A 14,641-nucleotide genomic window follows, 5' to 3' on the forward strand; every position below is an offset into this window, starting at 1 on the left:
CTGGAAGTGGTACGTTTGGTTATAAACCATCAATGCTTATGGAGACTTGATGGAAAAGTAGTTTAAGTAAGCGCAAGACTCGAGCCATACATGAAACGTTTTTCAGATTCCGGGAAATTTCGAAGGAAGGATCAGCTTAGAGATGATCAGACACAACAAAATATTTGGTTGGGTGCAACTAAGAGAATTGCGGCTTGCCTCATCTCTGAGATTCAAGTCACAGAGGAAAATGGTAACAAAGAATGGGTGTTTCAAAGTGAAAAGTACCATGTGATAGATTCTGAGTTGGTGAATTCTCTTAGGAGCTTTGGTTATACCACTAATCTCTCAGCTGGAGTTTGTAACGAGTTCAAGCCCTACGTGTTATGGAGTATGGAGTAGTAATGGCTAAACATGTTCAGTGGGATCGAGGCCAAGCAATGTTTAATGAGAACACCAAAAATGGTTAACATGTTTGGGTTATGAAAGAATACCTTCCGAAGGTTGAGTTGTTCACTTCCATCATATCAGACATCAACAAAAGGCTGAAGTTTGTTCACATAAAAGAAATGTTTTGGAGAACTTCTGCGATAGCTTCTTGGGGGACGCAATGAAACGACCGGTGATGAAAAAGATCTCAGTTGCAGAGTCAAAGTGTCATGAGGATTTTGAAGTTAGTTGTTTAGGATTTTAAGCTTTTACAAGTAACTAAAATCTTGCAATATGAGTCATGTGATATATATGAGTTACGAGTTTAATTACATGATATATGTGGCAAAAATAATGCATTGATAGTGAGACTAGTAAGCAAATCACCTAAATAACTCTGAAACTTTTAGAAAATAGTTTATCAAATCACCTATAGATTTTGTTTTAATTTTAAAACTTTAACTAAAATCACTCAAATAACTTCAAAATTTACCTAAATCCCACCAAAATTAAAACACACCACAACTCCTTAAAATCCACAGTCCAATACACCCCCCTAAATTCTCACTCTCTCTCCTCTTTTCTCTTCCTATCTCTCTCTTCTCTCTCTCTAAAAATCTAATTTTTTTTTGGTTATTCCCTAAATAAGCCCCTAATTTAAATCAATTTCGAAAACTATAATGTATTACTAGATTTTGACCCGCCCTTTGAAGGGCGGGTATATGTTTTGTTTTATTTTTTTAAAAAATAATTTAATTTAGTTTTTGTGTTTTTTCATAATCATTTTTAATATTAATTCAATTTAATATATTTTTGGTGACTATATTCAATATGTCAAGTTACATAACTATACATTTATGTCATATGTATTTCAGAAACTATTTTAAAAATTTATTCCTAAAATTTGCAACATATTATATTTACTTAGTAGTTACCTAACATAACTAATATCAAATTTAACCGGCATCTAAAAGCAAACAAAATGTTCTGAAAATATTTTAAAATTTAATATCTAACATATTCCATTATATATATATATATATATATATATATATATATATTTGTAAATGGGTTAATATGGTCTTCATTAACTTTAAGTGAAATTACATTTAATAAATATTTTTAATCGAATTAATACTATTAAAATTGGATCATGACAATTGATAAAAGGTTAGGTCTAAATTAAAATATAACTACATCTAAAATATAATTCTATATACAATATTGATAACCGTTCGTAACTTTCTTTATTTTCATAGGAAACAACGATATGGGTGGGACGCCTAAAGGTTATATTTATCAACTAAAGGTTGAAACTATTGAATACCACACCAAATCATTTTGGACTGAATTCAGTTAAAAAATTATAATAATTTGGGTTGAATATTGACAAAAGGAGCAAGCCTTACCATTATATAACATAGGTACATACTTATGAAACTTGATTTATTTAATATAATTACATTAAATTATCTATTCCATTAAATTCATATCATACATAAATATGATTATACAAACACACAAATATATAATTAAATTACAATAATGATTAAATATTTTATTTTTCATGTTTCATTAAATACATGTCCTTAAAAAGGTGGGTATATTTTTTGTTTTACATATTTCAAAATTTTATTTTTATATTTTAATCATATCTATGTTTTCCTTTGTATAATATTCCTTTTAAATAATTAATAATAAGTTTTAATAATTATATTAAAATAGTTAGACCACATATTTATCAATAGGTTATATTCTTGTTTTAATAGTATCGATATTATATAATTAAAAACATAAATATGACTAAAAACATAAATATAAAATTTAAATTTCTCATAAAATATAAAACAAAAAATATATCCGCCCTTTTAAAGGTGGGTCAGAATCTAGTAACCTATTTAAAACTCTTTAAAGGGCGGGCATATTTTTTGTTTTATTTTTTTGAGAATTTATATATATTTTTAATATTATTTTAATGTAATATAATTTTTGGTAACTATATTAAGTATTTCAATGGCTGCATACACTTGTGCCATATTTTCTTAATAGTTATCTAACATAATTCGTCAAGAATATTAGTACAAAAAAAACTGACTCGAAATCAACCCAAAAATCAAATTCTCATACTCTATAGACCTGGTCCGTATATTTGAATGGTTCTTAAAGTGTTATATCCGAAAACCAATATAAAGTCCAATCGGAACTAAAAACTGAGCAAAATTTTTAAAAACTGTTTAAAAATTAATTTTAGTATATTCTGTTAAATATATATATATATATATATATATATATATATATATATATATATATATAAATGGGTTAATATGATGTCATTCAAAAAATAAATAATGGTAATATATTTAAATTAATTGATATGAAATATTAATAACCTAGTATAAGTCTATACGTTTTTATTTTATATTTAAAATTTATTTTATGATAATTTTAAGATATTATTGAACACTTGAAATAGTAATATATAGATAATTTTATCAAGTAAAAAATAATTTACATGGGCAGTATACTCTTGTTTTATCAATTTTTGTTGTTGTAGAAGTATTTCATTTGAAAATTATCATATTTTCAAAAGTGTTGTAAAGATTACATTTATGGTTTGTAACTGAAATTCTTAAATAGTGGGTGCAGTTATAAATGTTCCCTATTTTATCATTTATATTCGAAGGGTGATGTCGTTTGGATGCAGTTATATTTGTAGCACTTCTTCTTTTAAGATGCAGTTATATTATCATTATGCAGTTATTTTTAGATGCCATTTTTATTTTAAATTGGACATAACTTACTATCAATTGGACATGTTGAAGAATTAATAGAATAGATTCTAATTCATGTTAATTTATTTTTAAGGATATTCTGATATTTACAGGAATTAAAATCTTAGTTTCCTAAAAAAATTACTAAAAATCTTATTCAGGCAAACCAAAGTTCAAAATATTCCAATTTTCATTTTTTTTGCGGTTTGTTGATCTTGCTTTATTTAATCTTAGAGTAACAATATCCCAAAACCCACTTGGATTCTTATTATTATTTAAAAAAAAACAGAACTAATTGCGAATTGTCACGTGTTGTGCAGTCCGCAAAACAGTACAAGATACACCCAACAAACTTTTTCTTATTCTGTAATTAAAGGCAGATTTTTCCAATTTTCCCTTGTTTTATTTCGCGGCTTGATGATCTTACTTTATTTAGCAGAATATCAATATCCCAAAAACCCACTTGTGTTTTTATTATTTTATTATTTTTTATTAAAAAAAAATAGAACCAATTCTGAATCATGTCGTGGAATCTGCAAAACAGTACAACAAACGTTTCTTATTCTGCAACTAACTAAAGGCACAATTTTTTCACAATCGTGGCCCCCACAGAAGAAACGCTCAGCACGTTGCTGTCACCAGCATCGGGAATATAAACTACAACTTTAATTTATTTCTTTTCGCACAGTTATGTTGAAGGTCTAAAGATCTGGCTTCATCTCTTTGGTTATACTCCCTCCGTTTCAATATAGTTGATGTTTTAGAAGGATAATTTTGTTTCAAATTAGATGAAGTTTTGAGATTTTAAGGTTAACTTTAACTTTATTGGAAACTGTTCAACCAATTAGATTTCACTGTCTTTTTTATTATTGGTTAATTGATTCTAAAGTAATATTTTTAAAATATTTTTTTTAGAAAAATCTAGTTTTCTTAATTTTTGTGCAAGAAGGCAAAACATCAAGTATTATGAAACAGAGGGAGTATATTGGAACTAATATTGCCTACAGTTGGGAAGTTAATTTTGTTGACGTGCAAATACATAGATCAATGACAAAATCTTCTCAATCCTATCCCATGAGCGGCGGTGACGGTCAACACAGCTACATTCATCATTCTTCGTACCAAGTATGCAATCCTAAATTTAATAGTCTCCTTTACTACGTATTGATATATGATTTGAAATTTTAAGACATTGTAGTCTCTACATTTGTGAGTCAGAAAGCAGCCATAGATGGTGCTGAAGAAAAGACAAGGCAATGCATCTTAGAAAACCTCGATGTCCTTAATCTGAATCCCGATCTGAGTACTTTTACAATTGCGGATTTTGGTTGTTCTATTGGACCGAACACGTTTCATGTTGTTCAGGCTATCATTGATACGGTGAAAATGAAATACAAACAAGTGAAGGAAAACAATGAAGTTAGTAGCCTCATGCCTCTTGAGTTCCAAGTATTTTTCAATGATCAATCCAACAACGATTTCAACACACTCTTTAAAACCCAACCTCCTTCCTCTGAACGTGAATATTTCTTGGTTGGAGTACCAGGCTCCTTCTATGGCCGGGTGTTACCACGAAATAGCATCCACATTGGACACACTTCTTACACGACTCACTGGCTTTCCAAAATTCCTGAGCACGTAGGTGACAAGAAATCTCCAGCCTGGAACAAGAATAACATTATCTGCAATAATTCAATAGAAGAAGTGACCAATGCCTACAAGGTCCAGTTCATAAAAGACATGAAGGTTTTTCTTGAAGCTAGAGCAGAAGAGATAGTTCCAGGAGGATTGATGATCGTTTTAGGACAATGTTTGCCCGATGGTATCCCTTTTTTTAAGACATGGCAGGGTATTGTGGTGGATACGATCGGTGATTGTCTTATGGATATGGCCAAATCGGTAAAACATTTAATTCCAAAACCTTTTTAACGTTTTCAAATTAAATCGCCATAGTTGTTTTTTTGCGTAATTCATATATTTTATTATATACTTATATCCTTAATGCTTTGGATTTTTTTTTCTCTAAATGTTAACAGCTATTTAGTGTTATAGTTAAGAATAAGTCATCAGAAATTGCAAGCAATCAGATGTTTTTCTTTTATAGGGACTAACGACAGAGGAGAAGATCGGGCTGTTCAACATTCCTGTGTATTTTCCACAATTTAGCGAATTGAGGAGAGAGATTGAGAAAAATAGAAGCTTTACAATTGAGACTATGGAGAATGTACGTCATCCATTGGAGGATATTCCATTATCCCACGACTTCATGATTTCCATGTTCAGAGCTATTCTCAGCACGATCATAAAAGAACATTTCGGAGAATGTGTAATAGATGAGCTATTTGATCGGGTTGCTTCGCAACTCGTGAAGTACCCAATTGATATTAAAAAGTGCGAGAAAGATATGAACTTTTTTATATTGCTTAAACGAAAATGAAGAATGATATACTCAAATTAATAAATAATTACTCCATTTCGTTGCTATGTTCTTTCATGTACTATTTTTTAGGTCAGTATCTTCCGAAAATTCGGAAAAACATTTTTCTCTAATCTTTCCATGATAAAGTATTTTCTGCATTATCTTGCCATGTGACATAATTGAACAACTTGCCGTCTTTAGTCATTTTGTCTCATTGTTCAAAGAAAAAAAAGTCATTTTGTCTCGTTGTATTATTTTATAAGGAGACACAACGACGATACTATCTATCTTATGAGTATCTATGTTTAACTATCTAAATCGTTTTAGGAAAATTCATGTCTGACCAAATTTACTTGCACAATATTAAAGATTTCTTGTAAGCCTTTCTTTTGTAGTCTGCATTAATAAATTGTTTTCTTCGGGACTTGAAACCTGGATTTTCTGAAATCTGCAAAAAATTGCATAATCTTATATTCGAACCCTAGACTTAAATGTAGAAACCTTTGAACTTTAACCAGTAAGCTACGGTGCTTGCACATCTATATTATTAAAGGAGAAGTACACATATAGAATGCCCTTTAGTTTTCAATGTTATTTACACTTCTATGCCACTGACATTAAATAATACTTTCTATTTTAATGATATCTTTTCCACTTTGATTAATGCGTTTTCTAAAATTAAATTTGAGTTAAATACACAATTAAATAATACTTCCTATTTTAATGTTTTATCTTTTCCACTTAAATTAATGTGTTTTCTAAAATTAAATTTGAATTAAATATACTTCATTAACTTTTCAATTAAATCAATGTCAAATTAAAAAAATACATTTTTGTTGGACAAACAACTCATGAAAATTATAATATCAACTCTTCATTTAACAAATCTGAACGAAAAGAATATTATCAAATTTGAACCGAAACTAGATACTATCCAAACGGATTTACCATTTTGGTATCTAGAGAACCATAACCAAACCTTATCTGAACGAAATATTTGAGATATTCGAATGTATTTAAATCATATTTATATACTTCAATATGTTAGCTATTTTTCGAGTTAATATCCAAGATATAAGTTATTTTAAGTTGTTTAAAATATTTGAAATATAAAAAATAGTCGAAAGTAAACATCTAAAGTAGATAAACAATAATCAAAACACCAAAATACTTAATATATATATTTATTCTTCATCCAAATATTCAAGTTAAACCTATTTTAAAATTTTAATTTAGGTACTTTGGCTTACATTATGATATATGGTGTTTTATACATCATTGTATATATGTTTTCTAATTGGTTTTCAAGTCTTTATCGAGTCTTTCTAGTCCTTTTCGAGTCATTACAGGTCTGGAGTTGCACTGGATGGGAGATGGACCTGCTGGAACAAAAGATACATCATTGTATATATGTTTTCTAATTGGTTTTCAAGTCTTTATCGAGTCTTTCTAGTCCTTTTCGAGTCATTACAGGTCTGGAGTTGCACTGGATGGGAGATGGACCTGCTGGAACAAAAGAAGCAGAAAACAGTGCAGTTTGGTGATTTTCACGCAGAACAGTCTGATGACTGTTCCCGATCAAGCGGAACAAGCAGACGGAGTGATCCCGTGGTTGTTCCGGACGAATAAGGAAAATACAACATCTCGGGATTTGCCCTAATTATCCTCTTTTTCTCTCTGGCCGCCTGTGGCTTTTGATATAACTTCTTTTTCTATTTTTCTACACTATTCTACGCTATTCTAGACACAAGAAACCATTGGAGACTTTTAGATTATTGGATTTGCTTATTGTAAAGGGAGAAGGCTCCATCTCTCTCTCCATAGAGAAGATTATCCTAAACCCTCTCTTTGTTTCTGTTATATTTATGCAGTATTATTCATCTATGAACTCTGTGTTTTCTCTGTTCATGGCTGAGTAGTCGGCTAGCTTGTCTAGGGTTCTAGGGTGTTGATTTCGTGAGCTAAACATAGATAAGTGAATCACTCGATTGTCTTCATTCATAACCATTCTTACTGCTTGCATTAAACTGGCCGCTTAATGTTAGATCATAGGTTAAATCTGATCATCAAAAGTGCTTAGGTTGCTAGATCTGTTTTGAATGAGCATTGCATCCCTAATCAGCGAAAGTAGATATTAGGGTGTTTTGTGAACCTATTGGACTTGATCTCTATTGCTTGCGATCGCCTCTCACCTCAACGACAGTTAGACGGTGAGATCGATCAGCATAGTGAGTAGTACCACGACAGTGGACTGTTCTACTTGAGTGATCCGAGTTCTAGACTGTTCTTATTAGCACTTGAATAATTGTTTAGCTCACAAGTTTTAGCACCCGATGAAGTAACCCTAGACTGGCTTCTCTTTAAATTGAATTTACTTTTTGCATTTATTTACTTGCTTTGCACGTTACAAAACTCAAAACCCCCCATATTGTTTTAGCTTAATATTGATCCTATAGAAATAAAGTGTAAGAGTTGGTCTCTGTGGATTCGATCCTAAAGTGCTACATCGACATACCATTCGATTGTGGTAGTGTGCACATTAGGTTAATTGGTGTGCGTGAACACGAATATCAATTTGGCGCCGTTGCCGGGGAACATCTTTTTACCTTTATTTTTCGGTTATTTATTTAGTCTAAGACCTCTAACTTGCTCTTTTCTCTTTGTTGCAGGAGTTCGCAAGGTTTAGAAAATCAGAACAGACAACAGCCAAGGCCTACTGACACCACCATGGGTGATCACGGTCATCAGGATGATCTCGCTGCAGCAATGCAACTGATGCAACAGCAGATGCTTCAGATGCAGCAGACCATCCAAGCTCAGCAAGCTGCTGCAGAACAATATGCTCAACAGGCTGCTCTCGCGCGGCAAGAACAAGCAGCGCAGACTGTTCCAATCGGGGAGAGAAACCTTCCGCGGAACATTCCTACTACGCGCTCTGCCATTGTTCCTCCACTCTGCACCAGGCAGGACTTCGAGATCAAGCCTGCTCTGATTGATCTGGTGCAGCGAAAAGTGTTCTCTGGTCTCTCTGCAGAAATTCCAATGGAGCATATTGAGAATTTCGAAAAAGTCTGCAGTTTCACTCGTGCGAATGGTGTGCCACCAGACTACATCAAGTGCATGCTATTCCCATTCTCTCTTGATGGAAAAGCTGCACGGTGGTTGAACTCTCTCCCTACCGGCTCTCTCACTTCGTGGGAACAGGTCCGATCAGCGTTCCTCAACCATTTCTACTCTAAGGCGAGAACAGCTACATTGAGGAACAAGATCACCTCATTCAGACAGCTCCATGATGAGCCTTTTTGTGACGCATGGGAGCGCTTCAATGACTACCAGAGAGAATGTCCTCACCATGGATTTGATGATGATTACCTCCTGGGCATTTTCTATGATGGGGTGGACTGGAAATACCAAGGTGCTCTAAACTCTTCGAGCAATGGAGACTTCATGACTCAGACCACTGATGGAGCGCTCAAGCTGATTGAGAACATGGCAGCTAGCTCAACCAATGAGAACCAGGAGAGCGATCGCTCCAAGGAAGTCAACAGTGTACACACCCAGAAAATTGATGAGCTGACAGCTAAGGTCGATCAGCTACTGCAGAACAACCAGGCACAAGGATCTGGGTATCAGAACACCATCCCGCAGAGCAATCAGCAAGCTGTTCCAGCCGCGAGTGCTCCGACTGCAGGGAACAGTCCGCCAGATGATCTGAAAAATCTGAACATTATGATGCAGCAGATGCTCCAGAGCCAGCAACTTCAGGTCAAGGCACTGAATCAGGTTACCACAGACATCAACACCAGGATGGACAGCATGTTCACCGAGCTGAATTCAAAATATGATACTGTGAGCAACCACATAAAGAAGATTGATGTTCAGCTTGCTCAAACTGCTGAAACTGTTAAAAGACAGCAAGAGATCATTCGTGGAAAAGTGTGATGAATCCTAGGGTTGAGCACTGTAATGCAACCGAGCAGAGACATGAGAAATCTGAGGAAAAACAAGCGGAACAACTGTTCGCTGAGACTGTTCTGGGCGCAGAACAGAGAACAGAGCAGTATGCTAGCTCTAGAGTGACTGCTCCGGCGACTGCTCCCGCTCCCGACGGATCTACTGATATTCCACCAGTGCGAGTCTATGTTCCTAAGGTTCCCTATCCGATTCCACCTAGACACCTGAAGGTGTTGCCTAAGGTTGATGACCCTGGAAAATTTGCTTTTCCATGTTCTATTGCTGGAGTAGAATTTGAGGAAGCTCTTTGTGACTCTGGATCTTGTGTGAATCTTGTCTCAAAAGCGATTGTAGACAAGTTAGGCATTGCTGATGTTGAGCCTTCTCAGGTGACTCTGACTTTTGCAAACTCTTCCAGAGCAGTTCCTTATGGCACTATTCGCAACCTTCCTGTCCAAGTTGGGGACTGTGTTCTCCATACTGAATTTCAGGTTGTTGAGATGAACAAGGATCATGAGATGCCTTTGATCTTAGGAAGAACATTTATGGCTACAGTGGGAGCAATCGTTGATCTGCCTAATAAGAGAGTCTCCTTCTCCCACATCAACAAGAATGTCTTCTATCAGGCTGTTCCCACCAGATTTCAGAAACTACACGCCTCTTGCATCTCAGTGTTCAGTGGGGAAAAGCTGAAGGTTGTTCCAAGGAAGGAGCTTGGTAAAAACAGTGAGTTCAAGGAAGTTCTGAATGGAGATCCTCACAATGATACCAAGAAACTCAATGGGAATGCAAGGGTGAAAGAGAAAGTCCAGAAGAAAAGGGTCAAAGGAGATCCTACTATGACTTTGACACCTCACTGGTGTGATGAGAAATTCATTGAGTATGAGGTAAAGTGCAAGGGTACCTCTAAACCTTTCTCTAAAGTCAGAGTTATTCTCACTGATGAGCTGAAAGAGAAAGGAGAAGCTGCTGTGAAAGGGTTGTTGAGCAGAGTTTTGAAGCTGAACATGTCAGATTGTGGAGCTTGTTTTGGAACAAGTCCTCATGCTCAACCCGACTGATCCCTGTCACCAAGTCAAGCTAATGACTTTAACCAAGCGCTTGGTGGGAGGCAACCCACTGGTAAGTGTAAATATAACTTGGTTTTGTTTTTGTTTGCTTATTTTTGTTTTAGTTTATTGAGTTTCAGGTCAAAAAGCAGAAAAATTCGAGATACTTCGAAAAATTCTGGGTTGCAGAAACGGAGTTTCCTGTTCTGCAGGAGCCAAGAACAACCGCCCAGGTGAAAATCTGGCGACAGAACACCCAGAATTTTTCGGAGCACCCGCTCCAGGTAAGTATCTCGACCAAAAAATTTGTATATTCTGGTTTTCACCTTCTCTCTGATTTATTTTCACACCGAGACATTGTGAAGTAAGTCTGGGGGAGGGTCTTCGTCGTTTACTAACTCGTTTCTTTCTTTTGTTTATCTTTTGAGTCAGTCTGAGTCAGTTTTTAGGATCGAGTCAGTCAAAGTTTTGTGGGAATTAGGACCTTATTCTGTGTTGATCACTAACCACCTCGTGCTTTAGTTGTCTTATTCAGAGACCTTAGCAGTGGCGAAAGACACACATGTGGACCCGGAACACCCTGACATATCTCACTTGATTCTCCAGAAGTTCTCAGCCGATCAGGTTACACTGGGTAGACTTAACTCCAAATAACTTGAACCTAATCTGGACTGAAATTCTTCTTGTTATGGGCACTAGATCAGGGAAACGAGAACTACACTCAGGACTTCTTATTCTTTCTATCCATCTTGTTGTTCCTGAGTGGCTAGCTCATCTTTAGCTAGTTCCCACCCTGCGCCTTAGCCTTTATTCCGCCTTCATGCATTTTTTTTTCAGTGTTCTATGTGCAGATATGTGCAAAAAGGTCGGAGAGGAAAGGATCGACGCAGCCTCTTACTCGTTACTGCTGCGCAGATTCAGTCAGAAGGAGAACAAGCAGATTAAGGGAGCAAACCGCTCCATAACCAACGAGCTGTTCAAGAACATGGGTGGAGAACCAGAATGATTTGAATCAAAACCACCAGTGGCATCCTTGACATCACATGTTACCTCCTTCTTCGTCACCTCACCATCTCTTTTTGTACTTGTAAAAAAAAAAAAAAAAAAAAAATCTATCTTTCATTTTATTTAGCATATGGTGATGAAGAAGGAGAAGAATTCAGGATACATGAGCCATTGGGAAGGTCGAGCAGAAGAGTAGGTATCAATATGAAGGGATGAGGAGCAGACAGATGAGCGGAGCAGTCTGATGATTGTTCCCGAACGAGAAGAACAATCGCTCCTGAGATAGCAAAACGAGTAAGGGACTGTGGACATCAATGGAGCCGTCCTCTCACGACTATTTTGCGCGATATCCTGCATCCACTACGAAAAGTTGGTAGCCCCTAAACACTCTTTAGCTCCACCATAAAATTAGCATGTTCCACACCTAGCCCGTCTACCCTGAATAGTGCCTGTGATGAGAAGCTCACGCTGCTCTTAAATGAATGTAAGGAGTTCTGTCTCGATAGTGTTGCTTTTTCAGGTTTGAGATGTAGAGTATGGAGCCGATTTTCGAACAGCAGTCAGTGGGGTTCTGGTAAGGGTGTGTTGTCATAGTTTTACTGCTTGTATGGTTCAGAGATTCGTGGTTAAGGTATGGTTGCTGAGAATAGGAGAGTTCCCACACTTTCAAACCTTTCTCCCTGTTCTTGATACTTGGCCTTGTTCGAGGACAAACAAGGATCTAAGTCTGGGGGAATTGATATTCGTGTTCACGCACACCAATTAACCTAATGTGCACACTACCACAATCGAATGGTATGTCGATGTAGCACTTTAGGATCGAATCCACAGAGACCAACTCTTACACTTTATTTCTATAGGATCAATATTAAGCTAAAACAATATGGGGGGTTTTGAGTTTTGTAACGTGCAAAGCAAGTAAATAAATGCAAAAAGTAAATTCAATTTAAAGAGAAGCCAGTCTAGGGTTACTTCATCGGGTGCTAAAACTTGTGAGCTAAACAATTATTCAAGTGCTAATAAGAACAGTCTAGAACTCGGATCACTCAAGTAGAACAGTCCACTGTCGTGGTACTACTCACTATGCTGATCGATCTCACCGTCTAACTGTCGTTGAGGTGAGAGGCGATCGCAAGCAATAGAGATCAAGTCCGATAGGTTCACAAAACACCCTAATATCTACTTTCGCTGATTAGGGATGCAATGCTCATTCAAAACAGATCTAGCAACCTAAGCACTTTTGATGATCAGATTTAACCTATGATCTAACATTAAGCGGCCAGTTTAATGCAAGCAGTAAGAATGGTTATGAATGAAGACAATCGAGTGATTCACTTATCTATGTTTAGCTCACGAAATCAACACCCTAGAACCCTAGACAAGCTAGCCGACTACTCAGCCATGAACAGAGAAAACACAGAGTTCATAGATGAATAATACTGCATAAATATAACAGAAACAAAGAGAGGGTTTAGGATAATCTTCTCTATGGAGAGAGAGATGGAGCCTTCTCCCTTTACAATAAGCAAATCCAATAATCTAAAAGTCTCCAATGGTTTCTTGTGTCTAGAATAGCGTAGAATAGTGTAGAAAAATAGAAAAAGAAGTTATATCAAAAGCCACAGGCGGCCAGAGAGAAAAAGAGGATAATTAGGGCAAATCCCGAGATGTTGTATTTTCCTTATTCGTCCGGAACAACCACGGGATCACTCCGTCTGCTTGTTCCGCTTGATCGGGAACAGTCATCAGACTGTTCTGCGTGAAAATCACCAAACTGCACTGTTTTCTGCTTCTTTTGTTCCAGCAGGTCCATCTCCCATCCAGTGCAACTCCAGACCTGTAATGACTCGAAAAGGACTAGAAAGACTCGATAAAGACTTGAAAACCAATTAGAAAACATATATACAATGATGTATAAAACACCATATATCAATTCCCCCAGACTTAGATCCTTGTTTGTCCTCGAACAAGGCCAAGTATCAAGAACAGGGAGAAAGGTTTGAAAGTGTGGGAACTCTCCTATTCTCAGCAACCATACCTTAACCACGAATCTCTGAACCATACAAGCAGTAAAACTATGACAACACACCCTTACCAGAACCCCACTGACTGCTGTTCGAAAATCGGCTCCATACTCTACATCTCAAACCTGAAAAAGCAACACTATCGAGACAGAACTCCTTACATTCATTTAAGAGCAGCGTGAGCTTCTCATCACAGGCACTATTCAGGGTAGACGGGCTAGGTGTGGAACATGCTAATTTTATGGTGGAGCTAAAGAGTGTTTAGGGGCTACCAACTTTTCGTAGTGGATGCAGGATATCGCGCAAAATAGTCGTGAGAGGACGGCTCCATTGATGTCCACAGTCCCTTACTCGTTTGCTATCTCAGGAGCGATTGTTCTTCTCGTTCGGGAACAATCATCAGACTGCTCCGCTCATCTGTCTGCTCCTCATCCCTTCATATTGATACCTACTCTTCTGCTCGACCTTCCCAATGGCTCATGTATCCTGAATTCTTCTCCTTCTTCATCACCATATGCTAAATAAAATGAAAGATAGATTTTTTTTTTTTTTTTTTTTTTTTTTTTTTTTTTTTTTTTTTTTTTTACAAGTACAAAAAGAGATTTACTTTTTGCATTTATTTACTTGCTTTGCACGTTACAAAACTCAAAACCCCCCATATTGTTTTAGCTTAATATTGATCCTATAGAAATAAAGTGTAAGAGTTGGTCTCTGTGGATTCGATCCTAAAGTGCTACATCGACATACCATTCGATTGTGGTAGTGTGCACATTAGGTTAATTGGTGTGCGTGAACACGAATATCACATTACTCAAATTTACATGTTATATTTTTTTTAAGATTTAGGGATATTTAAAGATATATAAATTTAAAAATAATTTAAACGGGTTATCAAACCCGCAAAGATCCGAATAAAACCGGAACCAAAGTTTATAAATACATGAATAGAGCTAGAATCTTTAAACTCAAAATCTCAAACTCAAATAGATTTTAACCGAATTCGAGTGGATA

General features: G+C 35.8%; 1 protein-coding gene and 1 non-coding gene across 2 annotated transcripts; one reads left to right on the forward strand and one right to left on the reverse strand.

The window, feature by feature from the left end:
- The first annotated feature begins 4,214 nt into the window (after positions 1 to 4,214).
- Positions 4,215 to 5,616, forward strand: LOC108838999 (probable S-adenosylmethionine-dependent methyltransferase At5g38780). The gene is made up of 3 exons (XM_018611845.2): positions 4,215 to 4,304; positions 4,398 to 5,078; positions 5,284 to 5,616. The coding sequence occupies exons 1-3, from the start codon at positions 4,227 to 4,229 to the stop codon at positions 5,614 to 5,616; spliced, it is 1,092 nt and encodes a 363-aa protein (XP_018467347.1). The 5' UTR covers positions 4,215 to 4,226.
- A 3,234-nt stretch (positions 5,617 to 8,850) lies between these two features.
- On the reverse strand, positions 8,851 to 8,957 carry LOC130500477 (small nucleolar RNA R71). Its single transcript, XR_008939102.1, has one exon. It is a non-coding gene; the product is annotated as a small nucleolar RNA R71 (small nucleolar RNA).
- Positions 8,958 to 14,641: the final 5,684 nt, after the last annotated feature.

Source organism: Raphanus sativus, chromosome 9, assembly GCF_000801105.2.
Source record: "Raphanus sativus cultivar WK10039 chromosome 9, ASM80110v3, whole genome shotgun sequence".
NCBI classification, from domain to species: Eukaryota; Viridiplantae; Streptophyta; class Magnoliopsida; order Brassicales; family Brassicaceae; genus Raphanus; species Raphanus sativus.

Excerpts from the sequence above, each read along its gene's own strand:
- LOC108838999 (XM_018611845.2), top strand. The coding sequence starts at position 4,227 with ATGACAAAATCTTCTCAATCCTATCCCATGAGCGGCGGTGACGGTCAA. Across the intron at positions 4,305-4,397 it reads TTCATCATTCTTCGTACCAA|AAAGCAGCCATAGATGGTGC; the intron begins GTATGCAATCCT and ends TTTGTGAGTCAG. Across the intron at positions 5,079-5,283 it reads TTATGGATATGGCCAAATCG|GGACTAACGACAGAGGAGAA; the intron begins GTAAAACATTTA and ends TTTCTTTTATAG.